The following is a 24,202-nucleotide window of genomic DNA, read 5'->3' as shown; positions in this document are numbered from 1 at the left end:
CAAACCACACCCCTAGCTGGTTGAGTCAGGCAATAAGGTGCTGGGCATTGTTACGTGTTATGTCATTGCCTGACTGGCTAAAGCAGCCTTTTTTTAGAATGAGCATTAGCTTGACGATCCTACCTCTTGCTGCTGGCATCTCTGCAAAGTTGCCGTTTTGCTTTTTGTTTTGAGTTTTCCTTTTTCTATATTGTTTTTTGCCTGGCTTGCAAAGAGTTTTTGTAGCATTTGTACATTGAACTTGTGTGAATTTTATGTAAAGTTTTTTCATATAAAGTTGTATTGCAGTTTGGTGCCTATAAGCTTTATTAAAGGTATCGACTTGATTGGTACAGAAAGCAAAGCGCTGTGGTCCTTGTGTCTGCTTCATCTGTCTGTCTGTCTCTGTTAGTACGTCCAGCTGCCACTAGGGATGTCCCGATCAAGTTTTTTTTTTTTTTTTTGCTCCCGATCGGAGTTATTTAATATTGAGTATCTGCCAATACCAAGTCCCGATCCAATGCTCGTATTTTCCTAGATAATACAATTGCACATGCACACTTCAAGTACATTAAAGTTATTAAAATCAATCCAATGTATATGCTTGACAATTGAATAGCTCAGCAATGCATTAAGAAAAAAAAATGCCTGCATCCAAGCTGTTTCTTAATGTTTTTATGTTTTTTATTTATTTTTAAATAACAAAGTACCCGTCATATTTTTTTTTAAATAACCAAGTAATTCCACTCAGTGCATCTTTGGTTTCCATTTTTTTTCTTTTCTTAACAAAATAACCAAGTAAACAAACTAAAAGATGTCTTTATAAATAGCTTCTCATCAGTTCCGCTTAGTGCAGCATTGTAGTGGTGTAATAGCATATTCAGCCTTTGCCTGAGTTACCTGAGTGAACTCGCTGTATTCCATTCAGTGTTTATTTTTAGGTGCCGTATCAAATTGGTAGTCTGAACACAGCTCTGTTAATACTGCCTCGCGAATTGCTTTCATTGCAGATATTGCAAGTGGATGTTGGACTGCTTTTGTTTTCCAGTTCCTCACTATTGACATTTTAGCCACAGGCATGCCAGAGTATGCTGCTGCGTCCTGCCACAAATTGTGCTCTCCGTTTACAACACCTGCGTGACAGCTGATGTAAAACAAAGGATCGGGCTTAGGTTCATACTCAATATAGCCGATACCGATCAGTTAAAAAAAAATGCCTTGATCGGCCTCGATACCAAGCCCGATCCGATCTCAACAATGATCGGATCGGGACATCCCTAGCTGCTACTGCATCTCACACATCCCTAGACTGCTCTGTTTGTCAAATATCCCTTTTTTTCTCCTCTACACTTTGGTTGAAGCACACTTAGTTTAGCCTCAAGTCTACATTTGGAAATAAGGATTCAAACATTAACAACTTCAGAAGGGAATATGATTGGACAGAATATATATTTTTTCTTGTCAATTTCATATGTAAAAAAGTGTAATGAAACTTAGTTGCTGTATTTATGCATTGATTTGAGTTAGTTGCATCAGGATAAATATGTAGTGACGTCTGGTTTTGTGATGCCTTTGGTGAAACACATCATTGCACATCTTTATTGGAGCCATTAGAGTTCCAGTGTTCTTTTTGGCTGGTTGGGATATTTGCACAATAGGGCTCCTCCTTCCGTTTTACTAAACCTTCAAATAACCCTTTTCCCTTTTATGTTGCTCTCAGCTATCTCCTTAGCATCTCAGCCTCTCTGTCAACTGACCTTTTCACCTCTCACCTCTGACCCCTGTCCTACCCATAATGCTTTGAGTGTCTCTCAGCCTGTTCCTTGTGCTTGCTCTGCTGCTGCCACACATTACAGAAGCTTGGCAAGGACTAGCGCAGCCTTGAGCCTATGCTGCCTCGCTACAGCTAGTCTACGCTGCGGCTAAACCTTTGCTTAAGCTAGGCTATGCTAAGGCCAGGCCATGCTATGGCTAGGCTGTACCCTCAGCGCTGCACTGCCCCGCCCTGCCTGAGGCCACACCCCTGTCACCTGCTATGTAAGTAGGAAGTGCCCCTCCCTCTATTCTTTATTGACCGCTAACATGGAATCCTTTGCTAAATTACAACTAAAATTCATTTTAGTTTTTGATTTTTCTTTTAAATACAATGTTTGCCTGATCTTCTGTTTTGTTTGCTCAAATTGAAACATCTAAAACCCTCTTATGTCGGGGGTTCTCAGGTGTGAAAGGCTCTTGGGTAGGGGGTATAACCATGACTACAAGTCATGCCTACACCCCCTACCCAAAACAGACCTAATGTTCCTGGTTTGTGAAATTCACAGATGAATTTTGCTGTCCAACTTGGTCAGTGAATTCAAATGATTATTCAGGCCCGAAATGGGCAATTCTAAGGGGCCTTACAGGGCTGTCCACTCAGTGCCTGTCTGTCTGCCTGTTGTATGTCTGTCTGCAACAGCTAACATGTATGTGGATACACAGTATAAGAAAGTACATGGAAACTCAGTCCTAGATAAGGACCACATATGTTAGTTTTCTTCTTGTACCTCTGGTACTAAGAGGCTTTCGCTTAGTACCCTTGATAAACTGTCACCAGATTTATGTGCAATTTCAATGATGGCTCTTTTAGAGCTTGTCTTGTTTAGAGGAAGGAAAAAGTTATTAAGATTCACATTTTATCTGTAAGAATATATGCTGTATAAGTAATTGCAAGTCCTACATTCAGACCTACTGAAGAGAATGATTTGGATTTGGTTTTCTCTGTAAAGCTTCTGTCAAATGATTACATATACTTTCACAAAAATTGAAATTAGCGAACACATTTGACACCTTTACTGACAAACTAGAGAAAGGATCATCCACAGCTCCTGAGAAGCAAGCTTTTTCATGACTTGATTGTAAAATATTAAATGCAGTCAGCGTTTGTTATGCTTGAATATTGCTCCAGGGTTAGGCCGATGTAGGATCTTTAGTGGGCAGGCCTTGAAAGAGGTGAAACCTTTTACGGTGTCTCCACTGCTAATGTTAACGTCCTAACCATGGAGGAGGTGCTCTCAGTGTTCGTCTGCTGCCATGGAGCTAACCGCTAACTACCAAAAATACATAGCTAACCAACAATATGCTACTGCCGCTGCTACCTGTGTGTGTGTGTGTGTGTGTGTGTGTGTGTGTGTGTGTGTCCGCCTGCCCACTGGTGTCCTGTATGTCGGTCATGCTCACTACACAGGGAGAGAACATTGATAAAATGGGTTCTCTGAGTGTTTTAGTTCTTGGTTTCTTGCTCCCATTTCTTTCTCTCTCTCGCTCTCTCTCTGTCACATTCAGCTGAAGAGTTTTTAATAATAAATTATGTCTGCGTCAATGTTTCTGCTCTGATAGCTTCAGCAGCTGCTTGTGTGTGTGTGTGTGTGTGTTGTGAGTGCAGTTCACATGCATGTGTTCAGCCCAATTTTTCCTGCTGTAATTTGCTAACACAGCGTTATATTATGAAAGGCAGGTTGCAGTGGTTTGGACAATTTCTCTGTCTTCCCTGTATCGTCGCGCTCGTCTTTCGTCATAACCCAGCTGTTATCTTTACATCTAGACGTATTTTAAGTGCCCAGACGTGTGTGATTTTGTTTTTCCACACTGACAAAAATCTACTGTTTTAGAAAGCTCGTGCTGCAGGAGCTGTTATCTCGCAACACATACCCAGCCATAAAGTCCCAAGGATGGACTCCACCTTTATATTTAGCTTCGTGCTATGGGAATGTCTTGAGCCGCTCATCATGCCTCTCTTTGTTTCTTCTGTGAAAGTACCAGATAGAGCATTTGTGTCCAGAGTCAATAGAAACAATAGGAGGTCAGCCAACCCTAGGGCCTGGTGCTTACTTTTGGTGCAGTCACCTGTGTCACAGAGCTGAAGTGACAAGATCTCTCTCTGTGAAACGCAGAAACTTCGGAGGAAGATGAGGAGGAGGAGGAGGAAGAAGAGTCGGAGTCAGAGGGCAGTGACTGTGAGGAGAGTGGATTGGGATTGCTTGCGAGGTTTGCAGCGAGTGCCCTCCCTGTGAAATCCACTCCGTTGACCCTTCTCCATGACAGCAAGCCCCACAGCAGGCAAAGCACTCTGGGTAAACAAATGCCTAAACAGCACACAATATAATAAGGCTTATTTGCATGGCAGTGGATGAAATGGTTTACCGAGTTTGGTTAAGTCAAGTTCACTTTATATTCATATACATATAAAAGTACCATGTACCAGGGCGTCCGGGTTGCATAGCAGTCTGTTCCGTTGCCTACCAACATGGGGAACGCCGGTTCGAATCCCCGTGTTACCGCCGGCTTGGTCAGGAAAGTACCATGTACCTTCCAGTGCAATGAAATCCATATGCCCTGGCTCTCTCAGCCCATAAATGTAAATACAAGGAAATCATAAATAACAAAAACAGTAAATGAGTAATCAGATGAGGTGGCTGGTTGGAGCTCTGGCATGGTGCTGAGGGAAGGAGGGAGAACAAACCATGTGCTGGCTGGGTGGCTGCTGCCCTCCATGATACTGAAGATTTCATTTTTATACTTAACTGGGCAGGGAAACGAAACACTTGCCAGGGTGTAAATTCTTAATTTGTAGTCTTTTTACACACAAAACACCACAGTTCGAACAAACTTCATAGGCAGACCTTAACACGGCACAACCTATTTTACAAATCTTTCACAAAGCCCTAATGTGACTGTGAATGTAAGGTATGGGCATTTGTGCAGGACTGTGACATGCTGATTCATAATGAAACATTCATTCATTTCTAATTGCCATGCCCAGGTGCAAAAAAGATATGTTCTTGAATTATTTATTAGCTTCACATGGATCAATACTCTCATTGGCAGGGATATTGATCTGAGACTAGAACCCACTGCATTATTTTGTTACTGTGTTTTTTGTCATGTGTACGTCCTGTGTGGGTACATGTATGGTTATATGAGTGGACCAATTTGAGTTTTTAGCCACAAGAATGGAGACATTTTGGCCATTGCTCATTTCTTTCGGGGTCTATTTTAGGGTTAGGACTTGGGTGTAGGGTTAAGGTTGGAGGTAGATTTATGTTAAAGTTAGGCGTGTAGTTGTGATGGCTGGGGTTAGGCTCTAGGGCAAGAATGTAGTGAATGACCCCTCACGAGTGCAGAATAAAAGGTGTGTGTGTGTGTGTGTGTGTGAGAGAGAGAAATGGAGGTATAGAAAGAGTGTCATATAACGTATTTCCCCTTCCTCTCCTCCATTAGGGTCATCGGAGTGCGAGTGGTCGGACTCTGGTTCTGACCTAAGGCTGAGGAAGTACCCCTCCTTGCTGCATGGCAAACGCTCTGCCCCAGAACTCCCCCTGTTGCCCCCCGCGAGCCGGCGGGTAGACCAGTCCAGCCCCACCAAGCGAGACGAACCCCAGCCAGTCAAACGTAAACCTCTGTCCAAGCCGTGCTCCCTGTCCCGTTCGCCGCGGCGATTGAGCTTTGACCTCGGCACCAGCTCCGGGTTCGGAGGATTTAGCGAGGAGGAAGGGTGGAATCGGCGGCGCAGCGAGAGGATTTTCCTTCATGACGCCACCGCCTCGGCCAATCAGAGCTCCCCGCCGGCCTCCTCCTCCACCAGTCAGAGCTCCCCCTCCGGCTCTTCCCAGCCGCTTACCCCAAAGCCTGTCTCCAGACCCAAAACCACTCCACACAGCAGGGAGGGAAAAGACCTGGTGAAAGTACGTCAATAATTCATCTGGTTGTTACTCACTGACTGAGCCACAACAAAGATAGAAAAAAGGAGTCCTTTTTCTCCCCCCCTCTCTTTGCTCATCTTCCACTCCTCATCTGTTAGTGGTTCACACCTCTCCTTTTCATTCAGACTCTGGCTGCCTCTTATCTTTTTGTCTCCCTTGACACCTATCTGTTCCCTTGTGTGTGTGTATGTGTGTGTCAGTGTGTGTGTGTGTGTGTGTGTGTGTGTGTGTGTGTGTGTGTGTGTCAGAGTTACAGCAGGGTTTCTTAGTACTTCAGTCACTGCGGCAAACCCCTGCTGTCTGTGCCATGTTGTTGACAAGAAAGGACAACTGCAGGCCGCCTGGCAGTATCCCACCCTTGGTGTGTGTGTGTGTGTGTGTGTGTGTGTGTGTGTGTGTGTGTGTGTGTGTGTGTGTGTGTGTGTGTGTGTGGCGCATGTGCATGAGTGAATATTCACTCGCACATTTGAAGTTATGAATATGTAAATTGACCAGTGGAGTCAGCATTCACAGGGATGTTATAACTGTCTGTGTGTGTGTGTGTGCGTGTGTGTGTGCGTGTGGGTGGGTGTGTGGGTGTGCGTGCGTGCGCGGGTGTGTGTTCTAACAGAAAAAGAAGCTGAAGGACTCTCCTCTGCCTCTGAGCCCGCCCACTTTATCTAGTCCAATCACAGACAGCCCTGTGGCTCTAAGTCTCAGCCCGGCACGTAAGAGCCAATCCAAAACCAAGGCCAAGCCCAGAGAGGTTAGTTGGACAATAGATCATTTCTTCATGCAAATTCAAGGTCATGATCTCAGCAAAACTCGTCAGACTGAGATGGGTAACATACGTGTAGCAGCAGAAAGCATATGCAGTCCCATAAGCGCTGTCAAGATATCATTACTATTTTTTACTCATTTAGTTACTTGCATGGCGTGAACTTGGAGGTATTCTTCTCTCTTCTTTTAGATATGGTGTGCTCAATATTGTGATTGGCCGCCGCAGATATGTTTTACGTTGGGGGGGGGTTATTTACTTAGGACAATGGCAGGCGCTGTTCATGTGAAGGCAGTTGTGTGACCCTGTTGTGTACATGGCTTGTGTGGATTTCACTGTAATTTTGTATATGAAGTGTTTCCCTCACAAATCATACTGTATGGAAAAGTTAAAAGACTACTGTTACCATCACAAACCTGGCAGCAAAACACATTATTAGTTACTGTTAAACTTGTTTAAAAGTAACTAGTATTTGAATATTTGTTAACATGTTAAGATATTTGTCAGTAATACAGTTTTGTTATTGAGAACAGAAAAATTTGTTTTTGAAATATTTTACCAATGATTTCCATGCTGTCATTTTTTAACCCCCAATAATGGATGTGAAGCAAAGGGCATCCAAGTAGCATAGCGGTCTACACCTGCCAACATGGGTATCGCCGGTTCGAATCCCCGTGTTACCTCCGGCTTGGTCGGGCGTCCCTACAGTTACAGTTGGCAGTGTGTGCGGGTGGGAAGCCAGATGTGGGTATGTATCCTGGTCGCTGTGCTAGCACCTCCTGTGGTCGATCAGGGCGCCTGTTCGGGGGGGAGGGGGAACTGGGGGGAATAGCATGATCCTCCCACGTGCTACGTCCCCCCCGGCGAAACTCCACACTGTCAGGTGAAAAGAAGCAGCTGGCGACTCCACATGTATCGGAGGAGGCATGTGGTAGTCTGCAGCCCTACCCGGATCGGCAGAGGGGGTGGAGCAGCGACTGGGACGACTCGGAAGAGTGGGGTAACAGGCCGGATACAATTGGGGAGAAAAGGGGGGGGGCTGGATCTTAAGCATTTATAGAATAAACCCTGGGTGTGTGTTTTTTTTTTCATGTAGCCATCAAGGGGAGCAGTGAGCCGGCTGATGGAGAGTATGGCGGCAGATGAAGACTTCGAGCCCAATCAGGATAGCAGCTTCAGTGAAGATGAGCTCCTCCCGCCGCGCAGCAGCAGCCTTTCAGAGCGCTCCTCCACACCTGGTCAGTACAAACACACACCGAGGGGTGCTTCATGTCCGCCGGGGTTTCCACTATAATAATCAATCATGATCCGTCACCGTGACGGACAGGGTCGTGAAGATTCCCTCATGGTCTATTTTTACCCGTGATATTTGTTTTCGTGTTTACAAATGTTGACATGGTGTCAGGTGGGTATAGCTGAATTGTGGCACCTACTCCTGGCCTAGTAACATCTATGAGCAGAATAAACATCCCAAGTAGAGGGACAAATTTCCATGTGTGGATGTTGCTATGTCACATGACTTGACTGGCGATATTCGCTTCTCATTTGCATAAGTTTTGCCATGTGTTAGTTGCTCCTTTCCAGTGTGTACGCACCTTCATTGACAGGAATCGGTTCAAATCAGCATCTCTGATATATTCTCCGCACCATTGCACTTTAACACCTCTTATTTCACCTGTACAAGTCAATCCTTGTGTATATGTGTATATGTGTGAAGATTGTTGTGTTGTAGTGTCCACGTATGTGCAAACCGACATGGCCAATAAACCTGATTCTGATTCTGAATATTATTCGAGCGTTTCCTCTTGACTTACGTGAAGCAAAAAATGCCAGTTCTTTATGTTGATTCTGTTCAGATGGCGGTTGCAATTATCCATCAGTGCTTTTAGAATTCGGTGAATGATGGTAACACAACCCTTGTATGTGCACCCCCCTACAATTTTATTGATTGACTCTGATGAAATATTGGCCCACCTATTGATCAGTGTATTGACATGGCTTGTATTGATCTACAGCCTCCGTGCTGTGTTTGATGGACAACACCTGAGTGTTTGATTAAGTCTTTATTCATATGTGGACAACGTGTTGTGTTGTGCTGATGTTTCTCCAGCTCCGGTGCAGTGTGTGTTGGATAAGGACTCTCTGGTAGATGGACTCAGGGTTTTGATACCCATGGATGACCAACTACTGTATGCTGGGCATGTCAACACTGTACACTCCCCTGACATGTAAGTTCACACAAATAGACGTACACAAACAAACGTAACAAATGAACATGGGGACTGTTAACACAGCCACACACCCAGGCTGGGCCGTCTGTCATGAACACATTTATATACTGCAGTGTAGATGGAATATATTATAATGCAAACCCAGTTGAGGATCATTAGTTGTGGGGGCGCCCTGGTGGCTCACCTGGTAGAGCGCGTACCACACAAGGCCGAGTCCTTAACACAGCAGCCTGGGTCTGAATCTGGCCCGGGGCCTTTGCTGCATGTCATCCCCTCTCCCTGGCTTTCCTGTCTCTCTACTGTCACTATCAACTAAAGGTGAAAAATGCACAAAAAAAAAAATCTTAAAAAAAAAACATTTTTCATATAAAATATTAACATGTATATTTAATGCCTGCCATTTTGCCTGTATCCAGAGTGGCTTAAGTAAGTGTGGATGGTGGAATAAGCCAGAATTCATCTGTCATCTGAATCAGACAAGCAACAAACACATAGTCCTCAAAACGAGATCGGGACACAAAGATGGTTCCGGTTTTTACTGGCATGGTCATTCACAGAAATCCCTTTAGCAGAACATGGAATCAGTTTAAAGTATCATTCTGGGCGTCCGGGTAGCGTAGCGGTCTATTCTGTTGCCTACCAACACAGGGATCGCCGGTTCAAATCCCCATGTCATCTCCGGCTTGATCGGGCATCCCTACAGACAGGCCGTGTCTGTGGGTGGGAAGCCGGATGTGGGTATGTGTCCTGGTCGCTGCACTAGCGCCTCCTCTGGTCGGTCGGGGTGCCTGTGCGAGGGGCTCCACCCCCTCCCTGGATCGGCAGAAGGGGTGGAGCAGCGACCGGGATGGCTCAGAAGAGTGGGGTAATTGGCCAGATGCAGTTGGGGAGGGGGAAAAAAAGGGGGGGTGGATTCCAAAGAAAAAAGTATCGTTCTTTTGAATATATGTCTGACAGCCTGTCTAATAAAACAACTCATTTTTTTCACTTTGACCCCAGAACTGTTGACCTCTGCCCTTATGCCATGTTTCAACCTTGTGTGACCCTTATAGATACAGCGTGGTGGTGGAGGGGGAGAGAGGTAACCGTCCGCACATCTACTGCCTAGAACAACTTCTGCAAGAAGCTGTGAGTATAATGGATTGCGCTACTTATTGTACGTGTGTGTGTGTGTGTGCACGTGCATGCACACACTACCTGTTTGCATCTGCTCACGCCTGAATACTCCGCATAAAACACAAATGTCTTCCGGCATTTGGAAAAGTGACATTATTGTGTTTGTGTGCGTGTGTACATGATAGTTTGTCTCTCGGTCTGAGTAATAATGCACGGGTCTGTGTGCGTTTGTGTGCGAGTGAGTTTGTAATATTATGTTGACATTTGTGTTTCGTTTATTTTGTGTGCATAGATCATTGACGTGAAGCCCCCGTCAGCGCGCTATCTCCCTGAGGGCTGCCGCATCGCCGCCTACTGGAGCCAGCAGTACCGCTGTCTTTATCCTGGCACCGTTGTTAATGGTACAGCACCACACAAACACACACACACACACCCCAAACTGAATTTCCCCCTCCCCTCTTGACACTGGGAATCAATGGTCTCGAACCGTTTGCCACAGAGGGCCATGTGTATGCAAATCTCCTTTCCAGCCAATCACTATGCAGCTAATTTCACTAATTAACACATCATCAATCAGAGCGAGGGAGCTGATCATTTTAGTGTTCGGTTGGAATAAAAACCTGGATACAGATGGCCTTCATTGACACGTGGTTTGAAAAAAAAAAATCACACTAAATGCTCCCAAAAAGCCGGTTTTCATTGCGCTTTACTCGTAGCCGTCACGGTTTATCATTAAACTGCTGGTATTTCGGGGGCTGTAAATTATTTTTAGCTAAACAACTGAAATTCAGTCAGGTTCAATAAATGTTAACCATAATTCACAGTCTCACATCAGTCATAGACTGCTTATCCAGAGGAGCGTTGTCCCCCCTTCTCACATCTTACCAGTCGGGAATGAAGCTAGCCGGGGGTCTGACCTCGCTGACCCCCTAATATCACAGGTGGTGTTACTCAGGATTCATACATTTATTTATACAGTAAAACTGATCTGAATATTTCTTCCTGTCCTTTTTTTTTTCATACGTGTATATGTCGTACAGCTTTGTTTGGCCTGTAACTGGTGTTTATTCATTTATTTTTTGTTAATTTCTGACAGGAAGTTCAGACTTTGACGAAAATGACGACCTCATCACGGTGGAGTTTGACGATGGAGACACGGGACGCATCCCCCTCTCCCACATCCGACTGCTTCCCCCGGACTACAAGATCCACTGTGAGCACAGACACAAACACACACACACACACACACACACTCACACTCCAGTCTTAAAGTCCACACAAACTGAAAGCTGAGTTTAAAGTCAGGTTTTCATAAAGTTAAGTTTAACTACATCAGCAGTACCTACTCCTGTATCACAATGTGTGTCTGGTGTGTGGTGTGTGTCTGTGTGAGTCTATAAACGGCCAAACTAAAGCACTTGGGGCCTTGATTCTTTTTGGAGGTTATTGGGGATGATCGGGGGCACCTATAAAAAATAGCAGAACATTGAAATTATGCATAATTAATTATGCATAAATATGCAAAATATGGCTAAAAACCACTTTTCTCGGCATTTCAGATGATTCTGAGCATCTTTGATTTTTTTCACCTATATAAAAAAAAATTTCTGGGACTTGGAAATTTTTTGGCATTATGCAAAATATATGCATTTTTGCAAAAATGCACTTATGATCCTCATTTTTTTGGGAGGTGGTAGGTATTGTTCCAGAGAGGACCAGAAAAATAGCAGACAATTAAAATAATTATAATAATTATGCATAATTATGCCAAATATGCATTTTCTAAAAATCACTTTTCTCGGCATTTCAGATGATTCTGAGCATTTGGGGGGAGGGAGTTGGAGTGGGGGGGGTTTAGGGGCAGGGGGAAGGCGGTTAGCTGGCAGGATGAAGAGGAGGAGGATTTAGATGGGTGGATAACCAAACCGCTACATTGTAGCGGGGTTCTTCTAGTACAACACATAAAGTCGAAGAACTGCCCACTTAGACACTCGTTTTGTTTCATTTTTCCCCCTCCTTTCTCTTTCTCTTCCTCAGTTTAGTTTGGACTATGGTTTATGTACCCAAATTTTGGGTGTGTGTGTTTGTGTGAAGCAGTTCTGGGCCACACCTTTGTGTGTCAGTGAGCGTGCACTGCTCCACGTGGCTCTCAGTAGATTTTACCGTAGGTGTTTCTGGTAGTTGAGTGCTGTTAAGCGATATGCAAGTTTGTCAGCACGTTGCCTGTCCTCTGCAGCATATGTAGGCCTGCATATCTGCCGAAGTGACCAATCCCGGATGGATCTGTTCTTCAAATCCGCTTTCTGCCTTCAGGTGCTGAGCCCTCCCCTGCGCTGCTGGTGGCCAGCTGCTCCAGGAGGCGCGTGAGGAAATGCAGCAAAGAGGGTAAAGAAGCGGGGCCGAAACCAGAAGAGGGCGCTCCTAAGATCAAAGCCAAGCCTGGCCGTAAGCCCAAACCCAAACTGGGTGAGTTAATGCACTCTCCCCATATGGAACAACAAGTTGTCAGAATGACTCACTATGCGGGTGCAGTTACGCTGTGTCAGGGCTGGAAATGATGCACTGTTTTGTTGCTGCTGTTGTTGGTCGTGGACCAGTTGTCATTTTCACCTGCAGGTGACCACACCTTGTGTCGGTATCGAAGCTGATGTTGTAAATATTTCTCCTACTAGCTGTGATAGACCAATACCATGTGACTTCATGGGTTCATCAAATGCTAGTGGAGAAATAATGATACCAACATGGGACCCCTAAAATGAAGTGTGATACATAACACCTCACTCGTAATGTAGGCAAGTTTATTGGTACAATAATAATAATAAATTTTATTTGTACAGCGCTTTTCAAAGTACTCAGACACTTTACGTATGTTAAAATAAACGTAAAAGCAACACACTAAAAAACATAAAACCTGCAACATTAATCATACATTAAATCACACATTATTATCTTACACTGAGCGTATTGAAAGTGCGTTAGAGGCGGGGTCGTCCGGGTAGCATAGCGGTCTATTCCGCTGCCTACCAATACAGGAATTGCTGGTTCGAATCCCCATGTTACCGCCATCTTGGTCGGGCGTCCCTACAGATACAATTGGCCGTGTCTGCGGGTGGGAAGCCAGATGTGGGTATGTGTCCTGGTCGCCGCACTAGCGCCTCCTCTGGTCAGTCAGGGCGCCTGTTTGGGTGGGGGAGGGGGAACTGGAGGGAATAGCGTGATCCTCCCACACGCTAAGTCCCCCTGTGAAACTCTTCACTGTCAGGTGAAAAGAAGCGGCTGGTGACTCCACATGTATCAGAGGAGGCATGTGGTAGTCTGCAGCCATCCTGGGATTGGCAAGAGAGGGTAGAGCAGCTCCCGGGACGGCTCAAAAAATAGGGTAATTGGCCAAGTAAAATTGGGGCGAAAAAGGGGGGGGGGTCCACACCAAAAAATAAAATCACACATTATTATATAGCACATTATCATACACCGAGGTTAATCACAGTGCGTTAGAAGCAAAAGATAAGAAAAATAAAAGGATTTAAAAACGACTACTACTACCCCTTACTACTTCCCTTCCTTACTCCCCCTTCTGCCTGGTCTCTTGCATGCACAGTATATCTACCCTCCTTCTCTCTATCATATCAGCCAGCTCTCTCCCTTTACCAGTCATAGTGCCAACGTTCAAAGTCCCGACTCTCAACTCCACACTCCTACCCTTCCTCCTCTCCCGCTGCCTCTGGACATGCCTTCCCCCCCCCTCCTTCTCCTTTGCCCAACAGTGGCATAGTTTCCACCAGCACACTGCTGGCCAACATTACCGGTGGCAGCCATTGGTAACCCGGGCCTCAACCGATCCGGCATGGAAATGTGATTTATGATCCGTATATTTGATTTGGCAAAGGTTTTTACGCCGGATGCCCTTCCAGACGCAACCCTCCTCATTTATCTTGGGACTGGCACTGAGAATGCACTGGCTTGTGTATCCTCAGTGGCTGGGTTATTTAAAAAAATAAAAGTATAAAATAAGATAAATAAAAGTACAGACAAGTTTAAAATTAATTTAACAAGATAAATAAAAGTACCATAAAAAGTGATTAATTAGAAGCAGTGGAAAGAGAGCAGTCTTTGGCGTGGTTTTAAAAATGGCTGCGGTTGGGGCGCGTCTTAGTTCTTGGGGGGAGTTGATCCCAGCGGTGGACGGCGTAATGGCTAAAAGCCGTTCCACCACATTTGGTTTGAACTCTGCGCCGTTAACTGACCGGTTCCTGCAGATCTGAGAGACCCACCCGACTTGTATTCGGCAAACATATCTGCGATATATTTTGGGCCCAGACCATTGAGTGACTTATGGACAATAAGCAAGGCCTTGAACTCAATTCTATATTCAACTGGAAGCCGGTACAAGGATCTGAGAATTGGCAAGATGGGTTCTGTCTTCTTGGTGCTTGTCGGTATAATAGCAGCAGCATTTTGACCCAGTTGCAGCTGTCTAATGGTCTTACTGGGGAGGCCAAGAAGGAGCGCATTACAGTAGTCCCCCCTACAAGAAATAAAAGCCTCAATGATCTGTTCTAAATCCTGCTTGGGCACAAAGTTTCCCGTTTTAGCAGTTTTTAAAGTGCCAAAGTGTAGATTTTGCTGTCGTTTTGGAATAAAATAAAATTCTTGAAAGGACGTCTGCTCACACACTCCAGCCAAATGTATCTGCATAAAATCAAAATCGGTATTTTTCTTTCGGCCCATTGTTCCTCAATTGAAAGGCATTGTATTTCTCCCTTAAGTACCTTACTGGTCAGCTGCAGACAGTTGATATTGGAGTTAATGGGTGGTGGGTGGTGGAGTTAATGATAGCAGTTAGTCACCCTCCATCAAAAGCCTAAATATAGCAAGATAGAAGAATAAGGTTGGGTATTTTTAAATTCAGTGTTTAATTAATTTTGTGTTACTTTCATTATTCTAACATGTTCTATATGGAGATCAGTAAAGAAGTGTAATGCAAAGCTGACACACCATTACTTTGCCTGATAATCATCTTTGACGTGAAAGACGTTTCACAAGGCAGATAACGCTTTATATTTTTATCACTTGTGAAAGAGCAAAACCTGCCAAAATAACTCCAGGCTTAGAAACCTCTTTCAATAGAAACATAATGTATTTGACTACCTCTGTCATCTCTCTGATATCACTTAGATTTATTTGGCCAAACGGCTCCATTGTTCCTTTACAGTGTGTAGAAAGCCCATTATTCTAAGTGCTATATCTGGTATGTTGAACGTCCAACTCGCTGATGCTGGCCTTGTTTCTACTTGGTAAGCACTTTTAAAATGCAAGGTTTTTATTTCTGATCTTTTCCTTGCTGATTTGTCCACCCCTTGCAGTATGTGAAGCTGTAAACCACAAAAATCCTATAAAGCCGCACAATGAAAACATTGGTGTGTCCAATCTAATCCCAGTTATGTGTTTTGGTACGACATGAAGCGTAGTTATTGAACTTTCTCTCTCTTTTTTCCCAGAATCCTCAATGAACCCTGATGGCCGGGATAAAGTGGATCCTCCATCAACATCTACCCAGCCCTCTGAGAGATCGCAGTCTTCGGGCAAACCTACCCAGGATAGGCCCTCCTCAGCTCAGAAGGCGGGTCAGGAAAGAGCCCTGCCTGCATCTAAGCCGGCACCCATAACTCAGACAAAACCCGGACGAAAGAGCTCCACAACCAGCGCCGCCGCTGCTAGCAGCCCAAATCTCCCACCCAACCCAGTGTCCAGGAAGCCCAGCTCAGCCCAACTTCCTCCACCTAAACCTGCCCGATCTCTCCCTCCATCACTCTATCCCTCCACCTACGGAAAGGTTCTGACCGTGGATCTGTACAGCGAACCTAACCTCACCCCTTACAATGGCCAGCGCAGAGAAAGGGACAGTAACAGTAGCAGCGGAGGTCTCAGCAGTACCATCAGTCCCACCACCAACAGACCAATATCCAGACTTAATACAGGAGTGTTATCTACCACTACCAAACCCAGTGCTACGTCAACCCCAAGATCCTCTTCTTCGACCACGGCTAAAAGCAAACCCAGTCTGGACCATCACAGTAGCTCCAAATCCAATCTCAGCTCTGGACTCTTACCCAACCAGAATGCTAGGCTGACCAGTTCATCCATGGGCAAAACCAAAACCTCACTGACTCCAAGACCTTCATCATCCTCATCCTCTTCTTCATTTTCATCAAACAACCATCGACCCAAGCCAAAGATTACATCTACTCCGCTATCCTCCAGCTCCAGGCCGAGACCCAGCCCGGGACCAAGCCCGATGTCCAGACCCAAACCTCGGTCAGGGCAGGGTGACAATCTAGGGATGAGGAGGAAGTCTTTGTCAGCAGAGCCCTTGGTGAAACTGGACCACGAAGGTGTGACCTCGCCCAAGACAAAGAAGACGAAGGCTCTGATGCTGCTGGAGGGGCGGGGCATCCGGCGAGACCACACTCCTATTGCCATAACCACAGCCAATCAGAAGCCACTGAAGGCCAAGGGCAGAGCTCCAGAGAGAGACGTCGGACTTCCGGAGAAGGATGTCACTTACAAGACACCAGCGCTAGGCAAGGAGAAGGAAGGCAGCCACCGAGTTACAGGTAGAGGACAGGAGAGGGACAAGGAAGATGTGAAGGGAGAAAAAGAGGAGAGAAAGGCAGAGAAGAGAGAGGAGAGGAAAGTGAAAGAGGAGTCTCAGAGTAGCAGCAGCTCTGACTCGGAGGAAGAAGGAGACAAAGGAAACATGAAGAAGAAGAAATGCACCTCCAGCTGTTCGTCTTCCAGCTCATCATCGTCTGGCTCTTCGTCCTCCTCCTCGTCATCCTCCTCCTCTTCCTCATCTTCATCAACCGATGACTCCTCCTGCAGCTCAGACGAGGAGCGGACCCCAACACCTCCCCCAGCCCCTGCCTCCCCGCCTCCCATGCAGGACAAGGAGAAAGAACACAAGAAAGAAGACGAAGAGGAAGTAAAGAAGGAGGTCGAGGTAAAAGTCGAGAAGGAGGAGCCATCTCCCCCTTCTCCATCTCCCTCTCCTCCTACCTCCCCAAACCCGACTGCCCCTGCTACGACCAAGCCTGCTAAACCTGCCACTGGAAAGGGCTCCGGGCAGAGAGGTCGCCCTCCGAAGCCAAAGCCCAGCGGAGGTGAGGGGAAAGTGGGGAGACCTAAGCGGAGAGAAGGTGTTCACCTTCCCACCACCAAGGAGCTGGCCAAACGCCAGAGACTTCCCAGTGTGGAGAACAGACCCAAAATTTCTGCCTTCCTGCCAGCCAGACAGCTCTGGAAGTGGTTTGGAAAACCCACACAGGTGAAAAAAACTTCCTGAAGGCAAACCAGTGTATGCACACACACGCTGACATACATAGCGTAGTTCACCCTTTTTACCTAGACAAATTGTTTTGGTATCATCTTGAAGTTGGATACAATACCAGTATCAAAAAATACACAGTACAAACGGTTTCCTGGATTTAATCCAAAATAAATGTGGGATATAATGTGAAATAGTGATTATTCTCTCAAGTCACACACACTTTGGCTTTTTGACACTCCATTTCCAGTTCGTTGCACTATACATGTTACTTAATTTGGGTTAGTTTTTTTTTTCCTTTTTTTTTTCTACACGTTAGAGTGAAGTAACAGCAGCACTGTGCTATTTTGCTCTGTTATTTTCCTCACATCATCTCCTTCACGCTCCGTCTCTCCTGGTCCTCTTCTCCTCAGCGGCGTGGAATGAAGGGCAAAGCGAAGAAGCTCTTCTACAAGGCCATCGTGCGTGGCCGGGAGATGATCCGTATCGGCGACTGTGCCGTTTTCCTGTCCGCGGGCCGGCCCAACCTGCCCTTCATAGGCCGGATCCAGAGTATGTGGGAGTCCTGGGGCAGCAATATGGTGGTACGAGTCAACTGGTTCTACCACCCGGAGGAGACCAGCCCCGGCAAGAAGCTCACTGACAAGAAGGTAGAGAGTTGAAGTTTTACTTTTGGTTAATTAAGTGTCAGACTGTAAATTTGATTTAGATGAGCAGAACAGTTGAAAGAAAAAAAATCCTTCCTTGATAGCGATGGCCTGATTTGAGCTGCAAAACTGAAGAATGAATACTTTTCCTTCCATGTTAGAATAAAATCATTCGATGAAATATTTAATTGATAGGTCATTATGTCAAAGACTCTTCTTAATTTTTTTTTCTCATCTAGAACTGGGATCAGATGTGTGGTCAGTCATTACCTGCCGCTCTACACTGCTCGATCCAGAGAAAAGACTTCATGGAGGTGAGAAAAGACTTCAGTCGATCAGCAAATGTGATCTGCCAACAATCAGTGCCGCTTTATTGTTAAAATGCTCAGCAGAAATAGGGCATCTGGGAAATGTAGTGGTCTATTCTGTTGCCTACCAACATGGGAATCGCCGGTTCGAATACCCGTGTTACCTCCGGCTTGGTCAGGTGTCCCTACAGACACAATTGTCTGTGTCTGCGGGTGGCAAGGCGGATGTGGGTATGTGTCCTGGTTGCTGCACTAGCGCCTCCTCTGGTCGGTCGGGCCACCTGTTCGGGGGGGAGGGGGAACTGGGGGGGAATAGCGTGATCCTCCCACGCGCTACGTCCCCCTGGCGAAACTCCTCACTGTCAGGTGAAAAGAAGCGGCTGGCGACTCCACATGTATCGGAGGAGGCATGTGGTAGTCTGCAGCCCTCCCTGGATCGGCAGAGGGGGTGGAGCAGCGACCAGGACGGTTTCATAAAAGTGGGATAATTGGACAGGTACAACTTTGGAGAAAAGGGGGGGTGGTAAAAAAAATGCTCAGCAGAAATAAGATAATGCTTCGAACACGTGTTCTAAGGGACTCATGATTGTCAAGTTACTTATATTTTGTATGTTTGCAAGTATTCATAGTATCAATCAAGTTGTGTCAGACTGATGTAAGTTTGCTGAAACTATTCTTGAATTATGTATGTTTTGAAATGAATATATGCAGCATTTTGGATGAAAATCCTTTCTTTGCCCCACTTTCCCTAGCGTGCACTGTACCAGTCATCCCACAGCGATGAGAACGACGTGCAGACAGTCAGCCATAAATGCCTGGTGGTGAGCGTGGAGGAGTACGAGCAGATGACCCACACACGCCGCTACGCTGACAGTGAAGACCTCTACTACCTGGCTGGCACGTATGAACCCACCACTGGGATGATCTTCAACACAGATGGTGTGCCGGTCATCTGCTGAGCTCGCCGCACGGACGCTGATGCGCACCACAGACACGACAAAACAGACTAGGTGTTATTGGAGGGTCCGGTTTTGACCCGCGCGGATGAGACCTCCCCATACGAGCTGGACGAACAAAAACACAGCCCTTGGGTCTGTGTAGTCGACAAGCATAATGCAATTTTCACTGAAGTTGGATCATTTACAGTCTTGGCGTAATTAACTCGATACTCCCAACGCCATGATACCGTGACCATGATACAGTTAGGCTTTCATGAATTCTCCCATTGAACGGTCACCGCAGTGGTGGGAGACAGCACAGACGATGTTAAGAGTCTCTTAAAACACACACACACACGCTGCAGTCTGACACCAGTCACACCCATCAGTTTACTCACCAGTGCTCATTAGAAAAGGAGATTCTCGGCAAGGTGAATGGGTTTGGTTTTGAGGACACCTCCGACGACTTCACTCCCCCCTCCTTGTTGATGTAAATATGACACATGCACACCGAAATGCACACACTCGCACTCAGACACTTGTAAATACCCCCCATGTAATACACACACACACACACACACACACACACACACACACACACACACACACACACACACAGGTCTATATAGATGAACACACAGGTGTTTTATTTTCATGTAATAGATTTATGTGAGAGTCGTTTTTTGCTAAAGAGGTAAAAGAAAAGAAGCTTTAATGAACTGTGAACGGTCGTAAAAAGAGAGTGGGGGTGTCTGTCTGTCCATCCGTACCCTTCCGCAGGACAGACAGGCACGCCGCAGTCGTATGATGTTGTGAATGTGATGTTGCCGTGGTGATGTTACAGTCATGTTACAGTTATATTAATGTATCTACAGAACAGCAGGAGACAGACACAAAGAAGAGAAGAGAAGAGAGGGAGATGAAGAAAGAAAGAGAGGGAGAGAAAGAATCCTTCCATTGCGATCCAACAGAGAGCACTTAAACACTTAAACTCTCCCTGCCCCCCCCCCAAACCCTAAATACCCCTCGACAATCCTAACTCAGGCAGACAACCTGTCCGTGTGCTACTTAACACTCTGTCTCCCTCGAAGACTCAGGCTAAAGAGAGAGGAACGGATCCTGTATTTCTCTAAACGAGCACTTCCTGTTTTCATCTTTATGTTCTTTACCTTGAAGCTGTGTTCTCTGCCGCAAACATTGCAGCCATTTTTAAGATGCATCGGTGTCCAATGGTGCCCTCCGGCCATGTCGTCACAGTGAGTGACGACACGGATCGGATTAAATCAAGATGTACGGGTAATAATCAGCAGACAAGGTGGCGCCACGAGTCCCAGTGCCCACCGAGCCGTTGTGAGATCAGACTTCGGTGACTGCAATGTCTGTCGCATGGAACGCATTTGGTGTCCTGTGTCGTTGCCCCCCCCACCACCTTTGTACAAATGTCCACCTTTCTTTACCCCCTTTGACCCCCGTCTCGCCTCAAAGAAATCAGTTCTGTCACTGACATGAGCGCCCTGTGAATACCCCCTCCCCACATCACTGACTTAGATGCAAAAGAGAGCCAGCGAAGCACACACGCTGCTGTATTGTCAGCTTTGTACTCACCGAGACTTCAGATAACCTCACTTCTTCCTTTCCTGCTTTCACCTGAGCGCCGCAACAAAGTGAACAAGTCCGCTCAATACACATCTCATGAGCTGTTTATTTCATCTCTCATCTTTACCAGGGTCTCCTTTAATTATTTGATCAGATGATTATACATGGGCGGCACGGTGGCACAGTGGTTAGCGCGGTCGCCTCACAGCAAGAAGGTCCTGGGTTCGAGCCCTGGGGTAGTCCAAACTTGGGGGGGGGGGGGGTCGTCCTGGGTCATCCTGTATGGAGTTTGCATGTTCTCCCCGTGGGTTTCCTCCAGGTGCTCCGGTTTCCTCCCACAGTCCAAAGACATGTAGGTCGGGTGAATCGGCCGTACTAAATTGCCCTTAGGTGTGAATGTGTCAGCCCTGGGATGGCCTGGCGGCCTGTCTGGGGTGTCCCCCCCCCCCCCGCCTGCCGCCCAGTGACTGCTGGGTTAGGCTCCAGCATCCCGTGACCCCGGTTGGGATAAGTGGCTTGGATAATGGATGGATGGATCATTATAAATACTTAACCGATATGTCAGCAGAGATAATAATGTACAGCCATGTCGATAGGTTGAATTCAGCGAGCTAAATAGAAACATGTTTTCAAATCGAGTCGGCTCCTAGAAGCAGTGCATTGTGGGATGTTCAAGTACATCGACTGGCTTTTGCAGCAGACTCTGAAGCTCATGCCTTTGTTGCACATATTCAGGCGTTTTTTCGCATGCACAAATTTAACATGCTTACAATTATCGTTTTGTGTCACGCTCGACGTGTTGAACGTGTGCAGTTTGGAAAACAACCCCCCGGGAGTCTTTCTAGTGTACTGAGTTACCACCACCACCCCGTTTTCGCTGCCTCTCTTCTGCACCTTACGCCCAATGATGACTTTTGCCCTTGCACACACAAACACCTGTAGATGATATATATGTACCACATCACTTTTGGCTATCTTGGCTGCTTTCTAATGTTTGGATTTATGTGCCTAATTTGATTTTATTTGATTTTATTTTTTTTGGTGGGAGACTGTTGAATGTTGTGCTCAGGGTTGTGAGCATTGGGGTGGCCTTACTCTCCCAGGCCTTATCATAACGATTCGCCAAATCCCACTTAGATACTACCCCCCCCCACCCGCCACTTTCCCCGGGTCTGATTGGTGCTTGCCCCGCCTGTAAGGCAGTGCCATCATCTGATTGGTGTTTCAGATATTTGGGATATGCCTTCCTTCCTTTCTGATGTGTACTTTACCCAGCTCTGTGTTTCTGAGCTCTGTACCCTACGTAGTTACACTATTGTGTACAAAGTGTTTATCAGATATATCGATATCTTGCTATATATCTGTGATTATCATGTTTATTTTCTTGTTTGTCTCATACCATGTTGCCCTGTCTCTGTTTCCTGCAGAGACTGAAGATTGTCTTGTTGATATTCAATAGGTTTTATATTTTCTACTCTCTTGAGATCATTTGGTCTTGTCTGGATATGTCCAATTATATTAGGTTCTATTGTATTTCTACTCACTCTGAGATTGTACGATGTTTGGAGGAGGGTCCTTATATTGACACCTGGGCAACACTTTCCAGTTATGAAAAGAAAAGTACGGCAGTTTTTAAGTGTCATCTGTCACAATAGCATATATTTTGATAGTCTAGACTTAGTCGGCACCCACAAGTCAAAGCTCACGCGCTGCTAGTCTGGATTGGGAGTCCACCCAAAGTGGTCTAGGCAGGTACAGAGTGACTCTCTATGGTCGGTTTTCTGAAATCGTGAAGACCAAGCAGATTTTGTTTGTTTGTTTGTTTGTTTGTTTTCTGGACTAAAACCATATCTGCTAAAGCCCCCCCCACCCCACCCCCCAATCCTCTCTTAGCTGCTGCTGTCGTGTTAGTTCCCCTGGGCCGCGAGCCCTCGACCGGAGACCCCCACCCCCCGCCTGTCACTCACACCGTTTTCTAAACAATCCCACATTGACAATCAGTGCATGATTGGCTAGAAAAGCCTGAGTGACAGGCGTACAAAATGGATGTCTTTCTGGATGGGGTCTCGGTCCCGGAGCTTTCTGGATGGGATCTCGGTCCTGGAGCTTTAATGGATATACAGGTTTTATTGGTGTTTGCAGAGTGAACAAGTTAAAGTGCCCGTTATGAATGTTTGTTTACCCCTGGAGCTGCTCATGCACTTTCTTATGTGTGTGTGTGTATGAAAGAGAAAGGCGGATAAGAGATCACACACTTATCCCCCTGGTATAGCCACACACACACACACACACGCACACAAGCACACATGCGCGCGCACATTACTATCCTGTTAAAGGGTGTGATATTGCCTTCCAGTCTCTATTACCCCCCCCACGCCCCCTTTCTCCGTCCGAAGCCCAGCCTTAGGCCTTTGTACAGGGTCCAACACACAAGCGTGCACATAAACACAATCCTCCATGCTTATTACCCACTCTCCCTTTATTTTCATTAGGTGTCATATATTTTGAAAGCCCGACTTGGTTTATATATACGTTTCAATTCCGTTTGTCATGTTTTACACGTTTGGCTTGTAAATGTTGACGCTGTTCCATTTTATCTAGAATTTTTCGTTCGTTTGTTTTTGTGTGTGTGTGCGTTTTTGATTTTTTTGTTTTGTTTTGCATGTCACTGTCACTGTTTTTCTTATTTTTAAAATTTCCTTTCCAGTTCAAACATTTTCCTTGCTTCCCCTCTCTGAACAATCGTCCATGCCTCTCAGGCAATACTGCTGTCGGGCATTGGGAGCTAGCTGCTAGCGAGAGAGGACCTGGGAGAGATGGATATAGAGAGAATGGGAGATAGAGAGAGAGCGAGAGAGAGAGAGAGAGAGGTGGACTGGAGGCTGGTTCTTCGTCTGCTGTTTCTTCAGTATCGTTATTGTCCTGTTACAGAAAAAAAAAGATTATTTTGAAAATAAATTGAAAAATCATCTAAGTTTTGTAAATGATCCTTCACTAGGGAGGAGGGGGAAAGCTATCAGATTATACTTTGTACACATGTCTAATCTTGTAAAAAATGCAAAAAATATTACGTTTTAGAGGTGGAGCTGAAACCAGATATATTCTGTGGCCCTATACTGTATGTGTAAGGAACTGTTTTTCTTTTTCTTTTCTTTTTTTTACAGACAAAACCCAAGTTTATCAGTGTTTCTTTTTGATCGTTTTAGTAACTCAATATTTTGTAGTTAATCAATAAACAGATGGAACTGTATTTCTGATGTGAGTCTTTAGCATGGTCTTTATTTTTTCTTAACTCTGTTTATCTTTATAAACACCTCGGTGTGCTTTTAGAGAAGGCCATTTTCCTTGTCCAACATAATAATATAACCCACACTACTAGCCCCCTACTCAACTCACTGACTAACAGGATTACCTGTTTACCTTCTTTACTTTGTGTACTGCAGTTATGCGTATTCACCTTTAAGTTATTTATGTTTCTGACGGTGGCGCAGTGGTTAGCGCGGTCGCCTCACAGCAAGAAGGTCCTGGGTTCGAGCCCCGGGGTAGTCCAACCTTGGGGTCGTCCCGG

General features: G+C 45.8%; 1 protein-coding gene across 1 annotated transcript in view; it reads left to right on the top strand.

The window, feature by feature from the left end:
* tnrc18 (trinucleotide repeat containing 18) overlaps positions 1-23,788 on the top strand; it is a 69,160-nt gene extending 45,372 nt beyond the window's left edge. Inside the window, 13 exon segments of the mRNA XM_056287506.1 lie at positions 3,909-4,088; positions 5,236-5,699; positions 6,328-6,462; positions 7,571-7,712; positions 8,585-8,702; positions 9,758-9,833; positions 10,114-10,222; positions 10,918-11,034; positions 12,135-12,287; positions 15,320-17,145; positions 17,559-17,795; positions 18,032-18,106; positions 18,853-23,788. Of these exon segments, the coding sequence (XP_056143481.1) occupies positions 3,909-4,088; positions 5,236-5,699; positions 6,328-6,462; positions 7,571-7,712; positions 8,585-8,702; positions 9,758-9,833; positions 10,114-10,222; positions 10,918-11,034; positions 12,135-12,287; positions 15,320-17,145; positions 17,559-17,795; positions 18,032-18,106; positions 18,853-19,059 (3,839 nt within the window). The 3' untranslated portion in view covers positions 19,060-23,788.
* Positions 23,789-24,202: the final 414 nt, after the last annotated feature.

This window comes from Lampris incognitus, chromosome 10 (genome assembly GCF_029633865.1).
Source record: "Lampris incognitus isolate fLamInc1 chromosome 10, fLamInc1.hap2, whole genome shotgun sequence".
NCBI classification, from domain to species: domain Eukaryota; kingdom Metazoa; phylum Chordata; class Actinopteri; order Lampriformes; family Lampridae; genus Lampris; species Lampris incognitus.
The sequence above is the reverse complement of the archived record's forward strand: the minus strand, read 5'-3'. Positions and strand labels throughout refer to the sequence as shown.